The 19,031-nt window shown below is 45.4% G+C and overlaps 1 protein-coding gene across 2 annotated transcripts; it reads right to left on the bottom strand.

Annotated features, from left to right (window-relative positions):
- Window positions 1-53: 53 nt before the first annotated feature.
- steap3 (STEAP family member 3, metalloreductase) lies at window positions 54-17,920 on the bottom strand. 2 transcript variants are annotated; one of them, XM_063212790.1, is made up of 6 exons: window positions 17,570-17,920; window positions 16,955-17,451; window positions 15,687-16,060; window positions 13,913-14,066; window positions 9,154-9,318; window positions 54-358 (listed from the first exon to the last, which is right to left on the bottom strand). In XM_063212790.1, the coding sequence occupies exons 2-6, from the start codon at window positions 17,435-17,437 to the stop codon at window positions 68-70; spliced, it is 1,467 nt and encodes a 488-aa protein (XP_063068860.1). In that variant the 5' UTR covers window positions 17,438-17,451; window positions 17,570-17,920; the 3' UTR covers window positions 54-67. The 2 variants fall into 2 exon arrangements, with proteins under 2 accessions (XP_063068860.1, XP_063068859.1); XM_063212789.1 differs by having other exon boundaries at window positions 16,955-17,920.
- Window positions 17,921-19,031: the final 1,111 nt, after the last annotated feature.

Raw genomic sequence — 19,031 nt, 5'->3', positions numbered from 1 at the left:
TCATGTCCCTTGGTCATCTGAGAGTGCATTTTCTTCATGAATCAAAGAGACATTGCTGATATCCTCCTCAGACATCGCTGATATCCTCCCGTCCTCTCTTCTCCACATTATTCTCCGGCAGCTGGAACCGTATGCCGCGACTCTTCTCCCACCCGCGCCGGATGCGGGCCAGACGCTGCGAGACGCAGGGCAGCGCCAGCAGCAGCCGGCCCAGCAGCACGGCACAGGGCAGCAGCAGCACCAGCACGAAGGTGGGCGGCAGGTAGAAGAGGTAGGAGGAGAGCTGGAAGGCCCGGTCCCAGCCGAACAGCAGGGTGTGGAGGGTGGACATGAAGAGAGCAGCGTAGCCCAGACGAGACTGCAGCAGAGACATGGAGACACAGAATGAAGAGGATAATAATAATAACAATTCTGGGGGAAACACTGCAGTACATATGGGATTGCAGCGTAGAGAGGTCTACTTAAAAAAGCAGGACCATATCTGGTCAGGAAAAGCTAAAAAAAACAGCAGGGTGTGGAGGGTGGACATTAAGAGGGCAGCGTAGCCCAGACGAGACTGCAGCAGAGACACAGAGAGATGGAGATGGAGGGATGATTAGGTGAATAACATATAGGTGATGGAATGAAGAGGATAATAATAATTTAAAAAAATCTGGGGGAAACACTGCAGTACATATAGGATTGCAGCGTAGAGAGGTCTACTTAAAAAAGCAGCCGAACAGCAGGGTGTGGAGGGTGGACATTAAGAGGGCAGCGTAGCCCAGACGAGACTGCAGCAGAGACACAGAGAGATGGAGACACAGAGATCAGGGCCGGATTATCCATAAGGGCCAGCTGCACATTGCCCAGGGGCACCAACCATTTTTAACCAGTGAGGGGGCACCACAACACACAGGCTTAACATATATTCTTTATAAAGGGGGGCACCAGTGAGGTATCGTGTCCGGGGGCACCACATTGGCTTAATATGGTCACTGACAGAGATGGAGGGATGATGGGAGAATAATTTGGGTGATGGAATGAAGAGGGGTGGGGATGGATATAGAGGGAGGAGGACAGTGAGGGAAGTTCAGTCCAAGTTTTATTTCGCCATATCAACAGTATAAAATACAGCTGTTAGGAATGGTATTTAGTGTGCTCACACATACAACAATACAACTAAAAGACACAAAACTGGGGGGTATGAAAGAAACAGGGGGGTACATAAATAAATAAAAAGGGAATGACATACATTGAAAAGTGCAATGCATGGGATGTGGGATGTGTCAGGACAGTCAGGAAGGGGGTGAGTGGGGGGGTGGAATGAACGAAGAGAGGTGGGGATGGAAATAGAGAGGTGAGGACAGTGAGGGGAGGGAGGGGGGAAGTGTGGTTGTCAGCATTTCATGTCAGAAAGCACTGCAACATTTTTTTTTTTGCTATTTTGACCATTTTCTGCCTTATTCCACACATACTGTAGTGTACACTGTACAGTACATTCGGGATTGCGGCATGGAGGTCTACTTCAAAAAGCAGGACCATTCTGGTCAGGAGAAGGGTTAAAAAAATCCTTTGCACCAATAAAACAAGCAAGCTAAATGTGATTAAACTATTTTGAATGAGTTTAACCCGTTAAAACAAGGCACTATAAATTTGCTGTTACCAGAATGGCAATGATCAAGTTGTAGTGCATTACTAAAGGTCCTGTGTTATGTCATAGTATTGTAGGACTGTTCTTTCCTTTCTAAGCTCTCTCCAAGGACTGGCAACATACATTCAAAGAGAAAAAAACAGATAAACACAGTTAGAGAGACGTGAGGAGAGAACAAATTTTGTGTCCTTTTACACGAGGACAATTGGAAAATATTTGGTAAGAAGTACCCCTCGACCAGGTATGTCTTCAACACTCACTCTGGAAGGAGCCTTACAATTTTAGCGTCTTCAAGCCCCAATGGGCAGGGTCGCTGTGTAAACAAATGAAAGGCACTTCTGAGAAAATGTTTTGACGTTTTCCCTCGCAATCGTCCTTGTATAAACGGACCCATAGATAATCTCTGATGCCAGACCAACCTGCTGCCACCCCCCAAAAAAATCTGTATTTCAGCATATATCATTGGGAGCCATTGTAGTAATTTCAGATTCAACAAGGAGAAAAGGCTTGGTCATAATCATGGGTGAGTAAAGGTAAATGCAGTGGGCATGGAGGGTGCTGTGGCACAGTGCGCTAAGCCCCCCACATTTGGGCTGCATGCCCACCCACGGGGACCCCAGTTCAATTCCGGTTGGGGTCATTTCCCAATCCTCCCCTATCTCTCTGTCCCATTTTCTTCCTGTCACCATCTTCGACTGTCCTGTCAAATAAAGGCATAAAAGCCCCTTAAAATATATACACTATATACAGTATATTACAAAAATGCAGAGGGCACAGAGACAGGGGACATAGAGGAAAACCGATATGAAGGAGAGAAAAAGAGAGGGATAAGAATGGCAATAGCAGATGGGAGATGTTTTTATGCATAATGTGGTGACGCATGGAAGCTTATGAAGGCAATAAGAAGAGGCTCTGTGACTTTTTGAACCCAACAGTGCATCACACACCTCATGGTAAACTCCAAAGAGAAGAGAATAGAAGAGAAGAGAAAAGAAGAGAAGAGAAGAGAAGAAGAGAGAGGAGAGGAGAGGAGAGGAGAGGAGAGGAGAGAAGAGAAGAGAAGAGAAGAGAAGTGGAGAGGAGAGGAGAGGAGAGAGAAGAGAAGAGAAGAAGAGAAGAGAAGAGAAGAGAAGAGAACGAAGAGAAGAGAAGAGAAGAGAAGAGAAGAGAAGAGAAGAGAAGAGAAGAGAAGAGAAGAGAAAAGGAGAGAGAGGGAGAGAAGAGAAGAGAAGAGAAGAGAAGAGAAGAGAAGAGAAGAGAAGAGAAAAGAAGAGAAAAGAAGAGAAGAGAAGAGAAGAGAAGAGAAGAGAAGAGAAGAGAAGAGAAGAGAAGAGAAGAGAAGAGAAGAGAAGAGAAGAGAAGAGAAGAGAAGAGATGAGAGGAGGCCTACTCCACAACCAGAGGGCAAGAGATGCAGCACCAAATCACCACACAACAAATGACTGTTATGACCTCACGCACACCCTGGTTTTTTTGTTTTTGTTTGTTTGTTTTTAAAGTGTTTTTTGGGGCTTTTTGGGCTTTATTATGACAGGACAGTATGAGAGGAGACAGGAAACGGTTGTGAGAGAGATGGGGTAGGGCTGGGAAATTACCCCGGCCAGACTTGAACCGGGGTCCCCATGGGCAATGTAAGCCCAAATGTGGGGGGCACACCCTGATTGTTTTTTGGGGGGTATTTTCCACACATGGTGTCTAACCAGAAGTGAAAGTAGATTTCATGTGCTAACCCACCCCCCAACCCTGCAAAATAAATGAACATTTTTTTTTTCCAACATCATAAATAGACACACACGTGTGCTGTACTACAGATCTATATCACTGCATGACGGTTTCAGGTAACTTTGAGCTATTCTCTCCATAGGACACTTGTCTGAAACAATGTGGTTGTATGTGTTCTCTACTTAAATAGCACACCTTACTTTTTTTTCAAATGTGGGCATTTGGCAGGTTGGCAGGTGCCAATGTCAAGCCCTGGTAATAATTTACTGTACATGCTACTGCCTCCAGCAGGCAAACCAACAAATATATACGTACACACGCAAACACTAAACCACAAGCTGGCTTTGGGACATTTTGTACCTGTGCATAGCATAGCATAGCCACGGGGGAGCAGTTTGTCCACACAACTGTGTGTCCTGTCAAAACTGGAGCTGAAGCTCTGTTCACATTCACATACAGCAAAAGAGGGTCACACACACACCCACACACACAGACACACACACACACACACACACACACACACACACACACACACACACACACACACACACACACACACACACACACACACACACACAGTCTTTCTCTCTCTCTCTCTCTCTCTCTCTCTCTCTCTCTCTCTCTCACGCACACACACACACACACACACACAGTCTTTCTCTCTCTCTCACACACACACTCTCTCTCTCTCTCTCTCTCTCTCTCTCTCTCTTCTCTCTCTCTCTCTCTCTCTCTCCTCTCCTCTCCTCTCTCTCTCCTCTCTCTCTCTCTCTCTCTCTCTCTCTCTCTCTCTCTCTCTCTCTCACACACACACACACACACACACACACACACACACACACACACACACGCACACACACACACACACAGCATGTCGAGTCCCAGCCCCACTCAGTAGTTGTCAGGTAGGGATGCTGCTCTGCCCTGAGAGGCTGGTGTGCTGTGACCTGGCAGGGGTGACTTCTCCACTCTCTAATGAGCCCCCTCCAGCATGCGAATTCACGCAGGGCCGGGTTAACGCACCGCACAGCCTAGATATGGCTACAGCCTAGGGGCCCCCACCTGCCTGCCATCTAGTGGCTCCCCAGATTGACCAAAATATTGTCAAAAGACAAGATGTGAAATTGAAAAATGAATCTGTCGTGTCAAGAAGTACAGGTTTAACCCCTTAAGACACAGCATTATAAATTAGCTGTTACCAGCATGTTCATTACCAAGTCGTAATGTATTACTTAAGACCCCGTGCACTGTCATAGTAGTGTAGTACTATAGCAGTTAACTTTCAATGTCTATTACAGCGTGCCACAGGAGGTACTGCATGCATTAAGAGGCTACACCATGCTAATGCTCCTTGCTCCTCTCCACAGTTGATAAATATGTCATCCTTACTCGATAGCTTGTAATTTTGACACTATGGAATTTTGTCATGTAATTTGCCTTCCTGGGGGGCGGGGGGCCTTACAGCAACCTGTAGCCTAGGGGCCATGAGTCATCTTAATCCGGCCCTGTATGCACCGGCAGACACAGATCTTATTCGGGCCTCGTAAGAGACCTGCTAATTATTTCCACCGCCCCAGAGCTAACTGAAATTCATTAGCGTTAATGAGGGGCGGCGATGGAGATGGAAAATACACGCATGGCGGTGGACTGAGTCTGTGTTTTTTTTTGGTGAAAGTGAATTGCACGCTTGGGTTGACCATGAGGGTTGCTAGTGATTACTAGCGGCTACAAGATTTGGGAGAAAAGAGCTTTGAGCTTTTGCTTGGAGACCTACAGCAGTAGGTGTGTTTGTTTATTTTGAAAGAAGAAGAAAACGGGGCAGCCGTGGCCTGATATGATGATATGATGGTTAGGGAGGTGGTCTTAAGATCAGAGGGTTGCAGGTTCGAATCCCACCCTTACCCCCGCCTACACCTCCATCTATGGCTGAAGTGCCCTTGAGCAAGGTACCTAACCACACATTGCTGCTTGGCCTGTAACCGATACCCTGTAAAATAAGTAAGCCGACAAGCCGCGTTCGATTCCAGCCCAGGCCATGTCGATCCCTCCCCGTTTTACTCCCCACTCATTTCCTGTCCTTCATTGTCCTGTCAAGAATAAAATGCAAAAAGTGCTCTACTTCATATTGCTATGTTGCTGCTTTATTAAGTGTGTTTGCTATGGCGGGCACACTTTATGGGGGCATATCCTCCTGATGCCTACGTGTGTCGCAAGGCTAGACACCCCGCTTTGGCCTGCCATTATGTGTCAATGCGCCACCTGAATTGTTTTATACTCGGCGTAGATTACATGCATCGCATGGTCATTGGAGATACTTGTGCCACCACACATTAATGCGCGTTGACGTGCGTTTTTAGGTTGCTCGCGTTGACTATGTAAGCCACCTTAGGCTGTGTTGAGACTACATACCATTATATGCCCAATTCTGATTTTATACAAATCTACTTGCACCAGTGACTCCAATCTGATCACGCTGGCTTAGTACATTTTCCAGACACTTTCACGTAAACACTTCAATGTGAGTGTACAGCACAAGGTCACTGGCCGGGTACGAATGAGCCTGCGGAACATGCTACCTATAGCTGCATGCCTTACACTCACCCAGCTGTATATTGCAGGTGCACAAAAAGCGGTTTCCACTGCCGGTTTCCTGGTTGGCCTACAGCTTGAAACAGTGTGACTTGGCCGCCACTTTTTACTTTTCCTTTGGGTACGACAGAGCTCAATCTTTAAGAAAAAAGTGGCGGTCGTGTCGTGCTTTGTCAAGCTTTAGGCCTACCAGGAAACCGGCAGTAGAAAAGAGCCTAAAGACATAAAGTGCAAAAAGTAAAACGTTCCGTTCACATAATTGTAAAAGAAGATTTTTTTTTTTTTGAAGAAATATGGTTTTTCAACCTGACACAAAGAGAAAATAAAGAGATTAACTGAAAAGAGACATAATTGTTGTATGTCTTGATATACTGTATATTGTTATCGTGATATAAGCCATATTGTTATATACGTTTTTTCCCATATTGCCCAGCACTACTTCATGCCATGGTTATCCTCAGTCAGCACAGCCTTGTGAATGTATAGTGATATTTCTCAACAACCTGGGCTGGGGCATCAAAGAGCAGTGGAAAAAAGACAGAGACAGAGGCATGAAATACAGAGAGACAGGGAAACACTGGGAGAGCACATGCAACAAAAAAAATCCATTTTATTCCCAGATGCAGCATGTGACTAATCGCATGCTGTCTGGATCATCTTAATGTAGGCATGAAGGATGGAGTGAGAGACGGAGAGAACAGAGACCAGGAGGAAAGAGAACAAGAGAGGGGAGGAAAGGAAAGGAAGGAAGTTCAAATGAGAGGGAGGGAGAGAGTGACAAATCCCTCGTTCCTAACAACAGAGAGTGCAAATGTCTGGTTCCTCCGCTGAGCATAGCCAGAGACGCAGCGAGGGCGGCAGAGGGGAGGACAGTGTTGCCAGATGTGCGATAATTATTGTATTTCTACCATCATTTTGTCCACTTTGTCCTCGATCAAAAAACATGATGTACGTAAGATAATTTCAGAGTTGTCATTCAGTTCATTTGGATGCCTTGAAACAACAATTTGGGTGTTGTACGATAGTTTCCTCCCAAAAAGCCCCCAAAAAACAATAATTTGAGGTTTTGGTACGACTATTCTGCATTTTCCATCTGGCAACAGTGGGGAAGGAAGGTGAGGAGGGTGGTGGAGAGGAATAGAGGTGGTAAAGCAGAAGGAGAATAGAAGAGGTAAAGCAGAAGAGAGAATAGAGGAGGTAAAGCAGAAGGAGAATAGAAGAGGTATAGCAGAAGAGAGAATAGAGGAGGTAAAGCAGAAGGAGAATAGAGGAGGTATAGCAGAAGGAGGAGAGAGGAGGTAAAGCAGAAGGAGGAGAGAGGAGGTGTAGCAGAAGGAGGAGAGAGGAGGTAAAGAAGAAGGAGGAGAGAGGTGGTAAAGCAGAAGGAGAATAGAAGAGGTAAAGCAGAAGAGAGAATAGAGGAGGTAAAGCAGAAGGAGAATAGAAGAGGTATAGCAGAAGAGAGAAAAGACTGATAGACAGAAGATGGCTAGAACGAAAGATTTAAAAAGGGATGGGTGAAAGAAAGAAAGAAAGAAAGAAAGAAAGAAAGAAAGAAAAGAAAGACAGACTCAATGTATATGTTTAAGAGGATTAAAAGAAATGTGTGAAAGAAAGAAAGACTCAATGTATATGTGCTGTACTGTATATTATATTGAATTAAAAGCATAGGCAAGAGACAAATCCTGACATGCGTGGGAGACAGCAAGACAGATAGGTGAGGCTAATCATGACCCTGAAAGGACAGACGGGATAAAATGCTTAACACCTTATGATGAACACAGGAGCAGGGCTGAAAGTGGACGGGTGCGCACAGCACAGGCAGAGAGAGTAGAGAGATATATACTTAAAGAATCTCTGGCACAGGTGCCTAGCACTGGTATAAGATGTACAGCTGGTGCGTAGTACCGGTAAGAGAAGAGGTTTAATGCAGCCCAAAAACCCACATTTGAAATAAAAAGCTCAAGGTCTAGTAGAAATCAAAATACAACCACACTATGGCATTTGAGACAAGTGTCCTATGAAGAGACACTCGAAATTGCAGCGATATGATCTGTAGTATACATGTTTATTTTTTTATTTGCTTATTGTTTGTTTGCGGATGGGGGAGTAGCACCGATAAGAAAGGAAAACTACTTTCACCCCTGCGCAGGAGCCATAAGAAGCTATTGACATATAAATATATATATATATAGACATTTTTCAAAACGCATTGGTTTTGGTCTCTTAGTTGACACGTAAACAGGGTTTTAAAATGTACATTTAAAAAAATATCCCATTTAGGGGCCTAAAACGCATCTGTCACAATGTTTTTTTTTTTTCATTTTCATCCGCATGTGGCATCAATGACGTCAATATTGCTGTCAAACAATATCAAATTTCATAGAATCGAGTTAACACAATATTTTTGTCATTTGCTTATACTGCCAAAAGGTAGGTTATGCCAAGCGCAATACATTCCCCTCCACTTGAGCCATTGTGAGCGCAGAGTACACTTGCTACCCAAAATTGATGCAGAACACCACTGTGTGTTTCTCTATGGCCCTCCACTCACACTGCTGAAGGGAGGGAAGATTGTGAATTGTTTAGCCCAATTATTTGTCTTTGAAAAAAATATTGTCTAAAAAAATCGTGATATCAATATTGACTGAAATAATCATGATATTGATTCTTCTCATAATCGAGCAGCCCTTCCACTGGCCTCCATGACAACAGAAGTCCCCAAGTCCAAGACAAGAGCGTCACAGGCTATGATCCCTCCACCCAAAGGTGTAGGTTTGGCTTGGAAAGTGGTGGAGACATTAATATGTTAAATTGTCCGGGTATGCTATTTGTGCATTATATTTGTGAGAAAGTGGTGGGTGCAAGCTAGGTTTATCTCAAAAGTGGTATGGACAAGTCCCCACCATCCACACCCAAAATTACACCAGAGCGTCACAGACTACGAGACGTCCACCCACTATAAAGGGAAAAGACCTTCATGCGCAGAACACCTGCCTTGCCATGTGATTTGTAAGCAGGAGGAATCGTGTATAAAGGTGAACTCTCTCACAAATAAAGGAGATGTTATAAAGACCACTTTCAGTCTAAACTCAATTTTGACAAAATGTGGAATTACTGCACTTTGCCTTAAGTCCAGTATTCTGACGTAGCCTTAGATAGAGAGACAGACAGACAGACAGACAGACAGACAGACAGACAGGCAGCCTCACCTGTATAAAGGTGAACTCTCTCCAGTTGAGTGCGTTGCCAACGGAGGGCAGCGAGGTGAGTGCCAGCAGAGAGAGCAGCCCGAGTGCCATGATGCCCACCGACAGGTACAGCTCCGACCGCCACACCGCCTCCTCGTCCCACACGTTAGCCTGGCCCTCCTTCACCTGCAGGGCAAACACACACACACGTTAGCCTGGCCCTCCTTCACCTGCAGGGCAAACACACACACACACACACACACACACACACACACACACACATACACATATACATGTTAGCCTGGCCCTCCTTCACCTGCAGGGCAAACACACACACACACACACACACACACACATACACACACACACACACACACACACACACACACACACACACACACACACACACACAATAAGTAGAAGCATAAGTAAATTCATGATGCAAGTATGTGATATTGTTGTTACACCACCCCCCCCCCCCTCTGTAAAAGAGTGAATTCAGGTGCCCCCTGCTGTTCAATATCGTCAGTAACAGTCATGTGCTGCGTTTTGTCGATGCAGAATTGAAATTTAAAAAAAAAGAACTATACATGAAACAAATGTCTTTGTTGAAAGAGGGTATCAATATATGGCATACCTAAAACAGTCATTGCTCGTCGTGTGCAACGTTCTAAGATAGAACTTTGGCAGCTCAAAGAGTCACCGATCGCAAATCGTAGAAATCAAACCGTGTTTGATATTTGCGATTGGAGATAGAACGTCAGGCGTTTTCTTGGATGGTCACAATCAGGGGTAAAATTGACAGTTACGATTCTCTTCATGTGTGCGCCGCAGCCCGACCTCAACATCGGACACAAAATCGGGAGTGGTGTAGTTTGAGCCAGGCTTTAGGTATACACCATTCAGTCATATTAATGAAATAAAAATGCCTATTTGTGTTTTTATTCTTTTTAAAAAAAAAAAAAATTTAGGGGCTTTTATGCCTTTATTTGACAGGACAGTCGAAGATGGTGACAGGAAGCGAATGGGACATTGAGACGGGTGAGGATCGGGAAATGACCCCAGCCGGACTTGAACCGGGGTCCCCGGGGTTGGGCATGCAAGCCCAAATGTGGGGGGCTTACAGCGCCCCCCTTTTTTATTCTTCTTTATTCTGTGTGACCAAAGGCAATTTTCATGCTGGCATGACAATGAAGTCTATTCTATTCTATTCTATTCTAGCTGCGTAGTCTCAAACATGACAGATCTATGTAGGCCATATTTCCTTTCCTTCTCGCCTATCTATCATGCGACCTTTGGAATCATCTAGAATATTCATTTTTGAAGGTCAGAAGGGATCTCAAATAAACATCCATCTTGTCTCATGAAGACATGATCCTTTCGGGCGTTTTCCCCTCCTAGATTCAGAGCGTGCATGGTGCTCCTGCCGGGTGCGTGTGTGTGTGTGTGTGTGTGTGTGTGTGTGTGTGTGTGTGTGTGTGTGTGTGTGTGTGTGTGTGTGTGTGTTTTTCCCCCCGATGTCCCTTTTTGTCATACATCTGTGCCCCTCCTCCCGTTAGCTCTCTGCAGCCTCAGGACTGACACTGGGGTTCAGCTGATGCCTCTACAGCTGCACGCATGAAACACGTTCGTTCCCAAACTTCTTTCTGCTGTTCCTTTTGGACCTAACCCATGATTCATCTACTGTATGTATTTATGTTTTTGAGCAATGGAATGAATGTCAATTCATGTTTTTATATGGTGAGAAGTCAACTTTCATGCTGGCATGACAATAAAGTCTATTCTATTCTATTCTTCTAAGAATATCAGAGACTGGATACAATATCATAATCTTACAATCTCTGAGAATATTTTCGTGACACCCCCCCATATTGCTATTGAACATTCCAAACACTCTTCTTTGAAGTTTTTTCATTCAATTTAAAATAATATTCAAGGGCAAAGTAAATAAAATAAACAAGTCCGATGACAAATTTTAAAAATTAACAAATGTATGGAATGTTTATATTGTATAAATGCATTTATTGAAGGTTTTGTACAAACAGTCCTTTCTCTCTGTGACCCCCTCTCCTCATATGGGTCCCGGTCCCCAGTTTGGGAACCACTCCACTGCACAACGTAGTCCCTGCCTGCGTGCGCCACTCTCCCTCTGGTTTCTCCTTATCAGGGGATGTGTGGATGTGTTGATGTGGGACCCTGCTGTGAAGCCAGTGGTCTCCTGTTGCCTTTAAACTCCTGACACCACTGATGAACACACACAGACACAGACACAAACACACACACATACACAAACACAGATACACACGCACATGCATACACGACACAGCGCGCACATGTACGCACAAACACAAACACACACGCACATGCATACATGACCCAGCGCGCGTGCATGCACGCACACACACAAACTGATGGCACCACTTATGAACACACACTGACACAAACACACACACACACACACACACACACACACACACACACACACACATATACAAACACAAATCCACTGCACACTAAACTGATGACACCACTGATGAACACACACAGTCACACACACACACACACACACACACACACACACACACACACACACACACACACACACACACACACACACACACACACACACACACACACAGCAGCCCCCATGCAGATGCTCACAGATGAGACGGGTGGTGTGAGGTTGTGCTAATCAGCACCTCAAGGGAGGCTGCTGTGCTACAATGAGTGATCAGTGTTGCCAGATGTGTCCAATCAAATCCCGCCCGAAAGGTTCTCAAAATGCTCTAAATTCGGGGGGCGCTGTGGCGCAGCGCGCTAAGCCCCCCACATTTGGGCTTGCATGCCCACCCACGGGGACCCCGGTTTGAGTCCGACCGGGGACATTTCCCGATCCTCCCCCATCTCTCTGTCCCATTTGCTTCCTATCACCATCTTCGACTGTCCTATCAAATAAAGGCATAAAAGCCCCTAAACAAAAAAAAAAAAATATATAAAAAATGCACTAAATTCAGCCCAGTTTCAACAAATTGCATTGATTTCTATGGGTACAAAACAGCAGAAAAAAAATGCCAAATGTCCCATTTTTCCCGTTCTTACCCACAGACGGCCATCCCAAGCAGCCCAATTGGGCGGGTAACCACCCAATCTGGCAACAATGTGGGTGATCAGATTCCTGCTGTTGGGGGCCATGCGGGAGAAGGGCCTGATCTGATATTGTGCATAAGCACACGTTTGAAATGTTTGCTTTGCAGTGTACTATATCCTATGCTTTGTTTGTGTTTGTGTTTTTTGACACTCAATTTCGTCTTTTTTCCTTTTTCTTTTCTTTTTATTCATTCATCGCAGAGTCTAATAGCTCTTATTTTGACATTCACCGCCGTCTGTCACAACTGTAGGACGGTAATTAGCTTTGTATTGAGGCAACTGTGCACCGGTTCACTGGCAGGGAGAGGGGCAGGCGTGGGAGAGCACATATTTGTTGACCGCTCACTCAATACGAAACCTTGTAGCTCTTTATGCACTATAGCACCTCAACGCTCACCGGTAGCGCACTGCTGTTGGCGGCTTTAGGTTTTAACTTTTGCACCGGATGTATTGGATTTTAACTTTTGGATATCGAATAAACTCAATAAAGGATAACAACAAAGAGACAATGTTGCGCGTCAACTTAAAGGCCAACTTCCGATAAAACACAGTTTTACTCACTCCTTTTGAAGATCGGACGGTCACCCCAAGTTAAACTCACTTGCAAGGCTCTCATAGCGGTGCGTCACCTCGCCTGGCTGTGTTTCCCGGTGTTTCCCAATTGACATAAATAATGCAGAGAAACGAGCGAATAACGAAAGCCTTTCTGTGTTTCGTCACGTTGAAAGAAGGCGTTGCCCACAAAGGTTTATGTCGACCCATTTTTCTAAAAACATGTTGAGTAATTTTTTTCTGCTTGTTTTCAATACAAGCAACGTCTGGTGGCCCGAAATCTAGCTTAGCTTAGCTATCAGCTGATTGCTACTCTCAGGTACACACACAGCACAAAGCCTCATCCATACAGCAAGCCCACTCTGGTTGCTCCGTGCCTGCAGCTCGCCTAGGGGTCGCTGTCGAAAGAGCACAGCCCTGAATGGAGCATGCACGCCTCCGTTGGCGCCCCTATAGTGCAGTACCACCCGGGGAAGTGGCGACTCTGTTTCCCATTACATTCTCTCCAAGAACAGGAGGACTGAGCCAATCAGAGACGCATTTCCACGAGAGCAGGAAGAGTGAGCCAATCAGAGACGCATTTCCACAAGAAACACGGAACACCCTCTCGTTTCTCCAAAAGCCACGTTGCTGGCTTGCAAAAAAGGCTTGAAACAAAGCAACCAGAACGTTTTTTTAAAACAGGATCAACGCGTAACACATTCAATAACAATGGGGAACACAGCAATATTAATCAAATGACGTTGAGAGGCCATCTTTAAGTTACTCCCTCCAAGGTTGTAGCTACCACAATAACCCTTGGGGCGCCATTGAGGGCTGCCCCCTTGTACGGGTGAGGCATAAATGCAATTTCGTTGTGTGCAGTGTGCAGTGTTCACTTGTATGCTGTGGAGTGTTGAGTCACAATGACAATGGGAGTTGGAGTTTCCCAATGGGGCTTTCACTTTCACATAGTTTGATAATGAGGGGTGAAGTGGCCTCTGGACGCACACATTTTGGGAAATAACAACGTATTGTGATGAACATGTACTTTGTGATGTGATGTGTCATGTGTGTAACACAGTGCATCTCTGTTCCTCACCACTCTGTAGGCTGCGTTTAGCATCATGTAGCGTGCCGATCTCCTCATGGGCAGGCAGAGGCTGTAGACGGCGTGCAGTGCGGCGAAGAGGAAGGCCAGCAGGCCCAGCTGCTTACGCGCCACCAGCCAGCGGTCCAGCCAGGACGGGAAGCGGCTGTACGGCAACGCAAGGCAAAGGCAAGGTTAGTGCATTTCATACACAGACAGGAGCAATTCAATGTGCTTCTGTGACGGAGGTCTTCTTGCACCTGTTCGTCCACCTCGGGGCACAAACCTGCAAACACATCAACTACATCGGTTCGGAAATGGGAGGCACAGTACGATTCCGCTGGACTAAAGGATCAGTCCTCCCAGCCCAATAGCATCGACACTGTATGAAGCTATCGGGAGGGAGGTTTACTAACGTTCCACGCCAACAGTTAGCCTCCGTTACACTTCACATAAAAAAATAAAAGTAACAAGAAAGAATTAGGGACATAGAAAAATTAAAACATCAAGATAAAGCATTACATAATTAGAATAAAAAGATTAAAACATATCGGTTAGGATCAAAGAAAATGCAAACCTTCGATAAAACATTAGTATAGATCATTTGCTATAATTAGAATAAAAAGGGATTAAAAACGTATCATTCAGAGCTGCTAGAGGAAGGCATCTGAGAACAGCTTCTTCTTGAGTCTACTGTAGATTTAGAACTATCAATAGTGGGTGCATTTTTAACATGATCTGGAAGCTGGTTCCAGCGCTTTGCAGCGTAGAAGGCTGCCACCTCTCCACACTTAATCTCCCTTGATGGGGTCAGCTCTATGTTCCCACAGCCCACTGTTCCCACGGCCCATTGGTCCCACAGCTTATTCCTGCTGCTCCATGACCATGTTCCCACATTTTAAAAGAAATTATTCTCATAGGCCCCATGTTCTACAACTCCATGTTCCCACATTTCTGAGTACTAACTAAGAGAATGTGCCTTTGGAACATAAGGCCCAAATGTTAATAAATTCTTAGAAATGTGGGAACATGGAGCAGCAGGAATGTGCTGTGGGACCACTGAGCTGTGGGAACAATGGGCCTAAAAAATAATGTTAAAAGTCTTAGTGATGTGGAACCAATGGGCTGTGGGAACATAGACAAGCTCCCTTGTTGACTTTAGGAATTCTCAGCACCTGTACTTGGTGCCGCGCCGCAGCTGCAGGAACGCCGCCAGCTGTCCCGGGAGGTTTCCTTAATTCTGAATTAAGAGATGTCTACATGACGTTTTAAAAGCGGAATTAAGCTTTATTCAGAATTTAAGTCAGTTCATTTGGAATTAAATGTCTTGTGTAAGAGTAGCAACTTTGTGTTGACTTCTGGAATTGGCAGCACCTGTACTTGGTGCCACGCGCTCCTAGTGACGCAACACCTTCAGCGGTACTTCTAGTCAGGCCAAGAGCAATACAATATAGTTTCTGAGCACCTGAAAATTCGGGAACTCCTCTCACTTTGTCAGGAAGCATACAACCATTTGCAAACTAAGGGAGGCAGGTCGACCATGCAGTTTAGGAAATGTTAGTTGTCATGCTCATGGTCAGACCAAGTCTCGAAGAGATTTGAAAGTCGATAATAATCAGGCTACAGCACCCAGCTACTCTCCTCTATACAGTGGGGGTGGAACTTGAAGCGGATCTCATCCCGCATGATCTCCGCTTTAACAAGCATCCCAGGACCGAGGTCAGCGAGCATGCCACTCATGCATATTGTACACCAAGCACTCAAGGGCAAACTAGTGAACCAGCACCTGTACTTGGTGCCTCGACGCAGCTGCAGGAACGCCGCCAGCTGCCCCGGGAGATACACCAGGGCCAGCATCACCATGGCGACCGACGGCAGCGTGACGTTGACCGTGTCGATGGGCAGCTTGTAGAATACGTTCCTGCCGGACGTGAGGTACGGGTGGAGAACGTCGCGCAGGAAGTTGAAGAGGTAGAAGAAGAGGAAGAGGCCGAGGGAGAGCAGCACGGGCATGGTCCAGGTGGGGAAGAGGCGCAGCGGAGCGTTCTCCACGTCGCGTGCGGAGCTGAGGCGGCCCACGTCCACGGGGATAAAGCCTATGTTTCGGGTCAGCTGGGCCACTGCCTTCTTGGCCGACACACTGTCACTGCACAGCAGAATCTGCACAAAGAGGAAGTATAACTACATGTCATTGGAGTAACTGTTGTACAGTATATTACCCACAAGCAGGGTTGGATTAATGCACTGGCTAGATTATGGCTGCAGCCTAGGGGTTGGTTGGCCGCTGCAGCCTTAGGGGTTGGTATTGCTCAATTTTTGCTGAATTGCAGATGCAGTAATGTAAAATCCATCCTCTCTATAGTTGACAGAGTTTATTGATAGCTCGGAATTACAACACTGTTTATGTAATTTTGTCATGATTTTGTTGTCTTCTGTGGGGGGCCTATCGCAAGCCTTCCAGCCCTGACCACAACAACAGTGATGATAGTAGAATATTACTCAGACACTGATTATTAAATATGCACGTTAAACATTAATAATTTAGGGATATTTGGCCCTCAGGTGAAATGTCAGGATATACCCTAGTCCTAGTCCTCATCCTCAACCCTCAGTCACAGTTTCTTTCATTGACAACTCATTCATATTCTCATATATTTTATCGAAAGCCAAATGCCCTTAACTTTTGTGAACCCTGTAAATAGGAACATGTTATATTTCATGAACTGTGTAAAATGGCTGTTGGCATAATGGTGAATGTATTCAGTAGGCTTCACAGTAGATGCAATACGCCTAAAGGAAAGGTAAAATTAGGTGCAATAGCTACAATGTAATAACTGGTGTCAACGACTTTGAAATAGCCTACCATACAACTTCTACTTCCTTTTAAGTGTAGACCTACAGCTGAGTCAGGCACTAAGCCTAGTGAGGGTTGCCTATTCAGTAGGCCTACATGTCGTGTGTGATTGAAATTCCTGTATGTACTGTGTGGACATCTGTGGGCCAGGACGCCCTTGCGCGCGCGCGCCCGTGCCCTCACCCAGTGCGCACACGTACCTGTCTACTGCCGTCTCTTGGTCCTGTCTGCAACGACCAGGCAGATATGGTGTTGAAGCCCTTGACCACCACACTGTCGGGGAAAAGCGCGGCGAGCTGCTCCGCGTTGGAGGGTCCATCGTGGTTTATATGCGTCCCGTTACTGACATCCACTAGAACTTTGCTCGCGAGAACCTCTTTGAGTCCGCTTATCGTCGAATAGTGTTCCACAAACAAACCGACGAACACCAGCTCGGCCTGTGAAGCAGCTGCCTGTTGGGTCGTCACGTCTGCCTCCTCGGGAAAAAGCCCTGCCGATCGCTTGGGAGTGCGGCTGCCGACGACCACCCGGTAGCCAGAGGCCACCAACCTCAGCGCCAAGGAACGAGAGAAATCCCCCGTGCCCAGGATCCCCACAACGGGGGCGTCGGGAAGGGGCTCAGTCATCATGCCCTCTGTGTCCGGTGTGGATGTAATCAGAGGCCGCGTGTCCCCCTCAGACATGGTTATGGCAAATCCTGCGCGCATGAAAGTTATCCTTTTTCATATGTCGTTTCCGTGCGTTGCTCAATTCATTTCGCGCAAGCAGGTGTTTTAAACATTGTCCATTAATGTGTATCTCAAGGCTTAGCCTACCTTAGAAGATGTTACACTTTGTCTGTGCTGCTTTCGGGCATTCACCTTCCTATGCAGCCTATGGCGATGCCCTCCAAGTTATTACCCACGGTGCGCAAATAGCCTACCAGTTAACGTATAACTTATGGCTACTTCAATGTAAACATGTTAACTTACTCACAGATAGGCTACCTTCGATGCGGCACGTTTCTGGTCAGCGCTGGTTAGTACCTACTTCCCCGATTGAATCTGACAAAGACTGGCTTATAATGGGCTACCATTTTAAATAAGAGACTCCTCGTTACTAAACGTATCCAATGTATAATATAATTTACTGGTATGACCTATCTTACTCAATGCGCAAGGTTGACTTCCCGGTAGGGCTGGCCTTGTAACTTTATCTCCGTGACGTTACGAACATATCCCGCCCTCTCAGAGCTGTGACAAGTAGATAGGCCTAGTTCTAACAAGCAGTTAAAAGACAGTAGATAACGGACAAAAACACACTTTTAAGTTGAAGTCTTGAAAGTTTAACAGTGCATTTGATGTTTCAGCAGTGAACACATTGGAAAAAACTGGTGATAGCCTAATTCAGTGGACAGTGATTTTGGCCTAAACATGTTAAATCGTAAGGTTGAAGTTCATTGATGTCTAGGCCTTCTATCCATTAACTAACCTTTTCAGAACTTTCATTAGCTGTTTACATGGACACAATTTTCCCCTCCTAATTCTAATTCAAATATCTGATCTGAATTCAATGTTTATAGGCCTACACAAAAATGACACAAGAAGTTTGAATAGTCTGTTGCGGGTTAATTAATCAGCCCTAAAAAATAGTACCCTATACCCAAAAATGGAGTAAGTGTATGTAGGCTATGCATGATTGTAATGGACAACACCAGTTTTCAAAGTGGGGGCCGGGGACCCCTGGGGTGTACTAGGGGGGCCATGGCAGGTTGGCAAGAAAAGCATAGCAAAACAAATTCAATCGGTCAATGAATTGAATAACTAATATACCCCAAAATAAAGGAAAAAAGATAAGCTTAACAATTATTACCCTTAGTTAAGAGCTGCATTGGTAACACTTTATAACAAACATTTGTTAACATTTCCTTGTCCTGTACAAACATTTGTTAATGTTTTGTTCCTCAATAGTTGATTATTTATTAAGTCTTTATAATGATTTTTTGCATCCATTATTATTAAGTGTTACTGCTGCTGCATTATATTGCATCTCTGAACATTACACTGACAACAGACCTAGACTTATGGTTGTGAAAGGGTATGCAGCACAAAAATTGTATGGCACAACCCATGTAAGGGGGGCCTTGGCTGAAACATCACAGCATATGGGGGGCTTTGTCATGGTAAAGTTTGGGAACCCCTGGACTTCACCACCCCTTCCAATCCGACTTGAGTTTTAATTGGATCAGACATATTTATTCAGATTGGGATGTTTATATACAATGTATGTTTATGTGCA

Source organism: Engraulis encrasicolus, chromosome 12 (assembly GCF_034702125.1).
Source record: "Engraulis encrasicolus isolate BLACKSEA-1 chromosome 12, IST_EnEncr_1.0, whole genome shotgun sequence".
Taxonomy (NCBI): domain Eukaryota; kingdom Metazoa; phylum Chordata; class Actinopteri; order Clupeiformes; family Engraulidae; genus Engraulis; species Engraulis encrasicolus.
The sequence above is the reverse complement of the archived record's forward strand: the minus strand, read 5'-3'. Positions and strand labels throughout refer to the sequence as shown.

What these genes read in the sequence shown, in the direction of transcription:
- steap3 (XM_063212789.1), bottom strand. Translation starts at nt 17,461, where the DNA reads ATGCGCGCAGGATTTGCCATAACCATGTCTGAGGGGGACACGCGGCCT. An exon ending in CAAGAGACGGCAGTAGACAG is followed by an intron (nt 16,061 to 16,954) that starts GTACGTGTGCGC and finishes CTCTTTGTGCAG; the next exon opens with ATTCTGCTGTGCAGTGACAG. An exon ending in GAGAGTTCACCTTTATACAG is followed by an intron (nt 359 to 9,153) that starts GTGAGGCTGCCT and finishes TCTCTGCTGCAG; the next exon opens with TCTCGTCTGGGCTACGCTGC.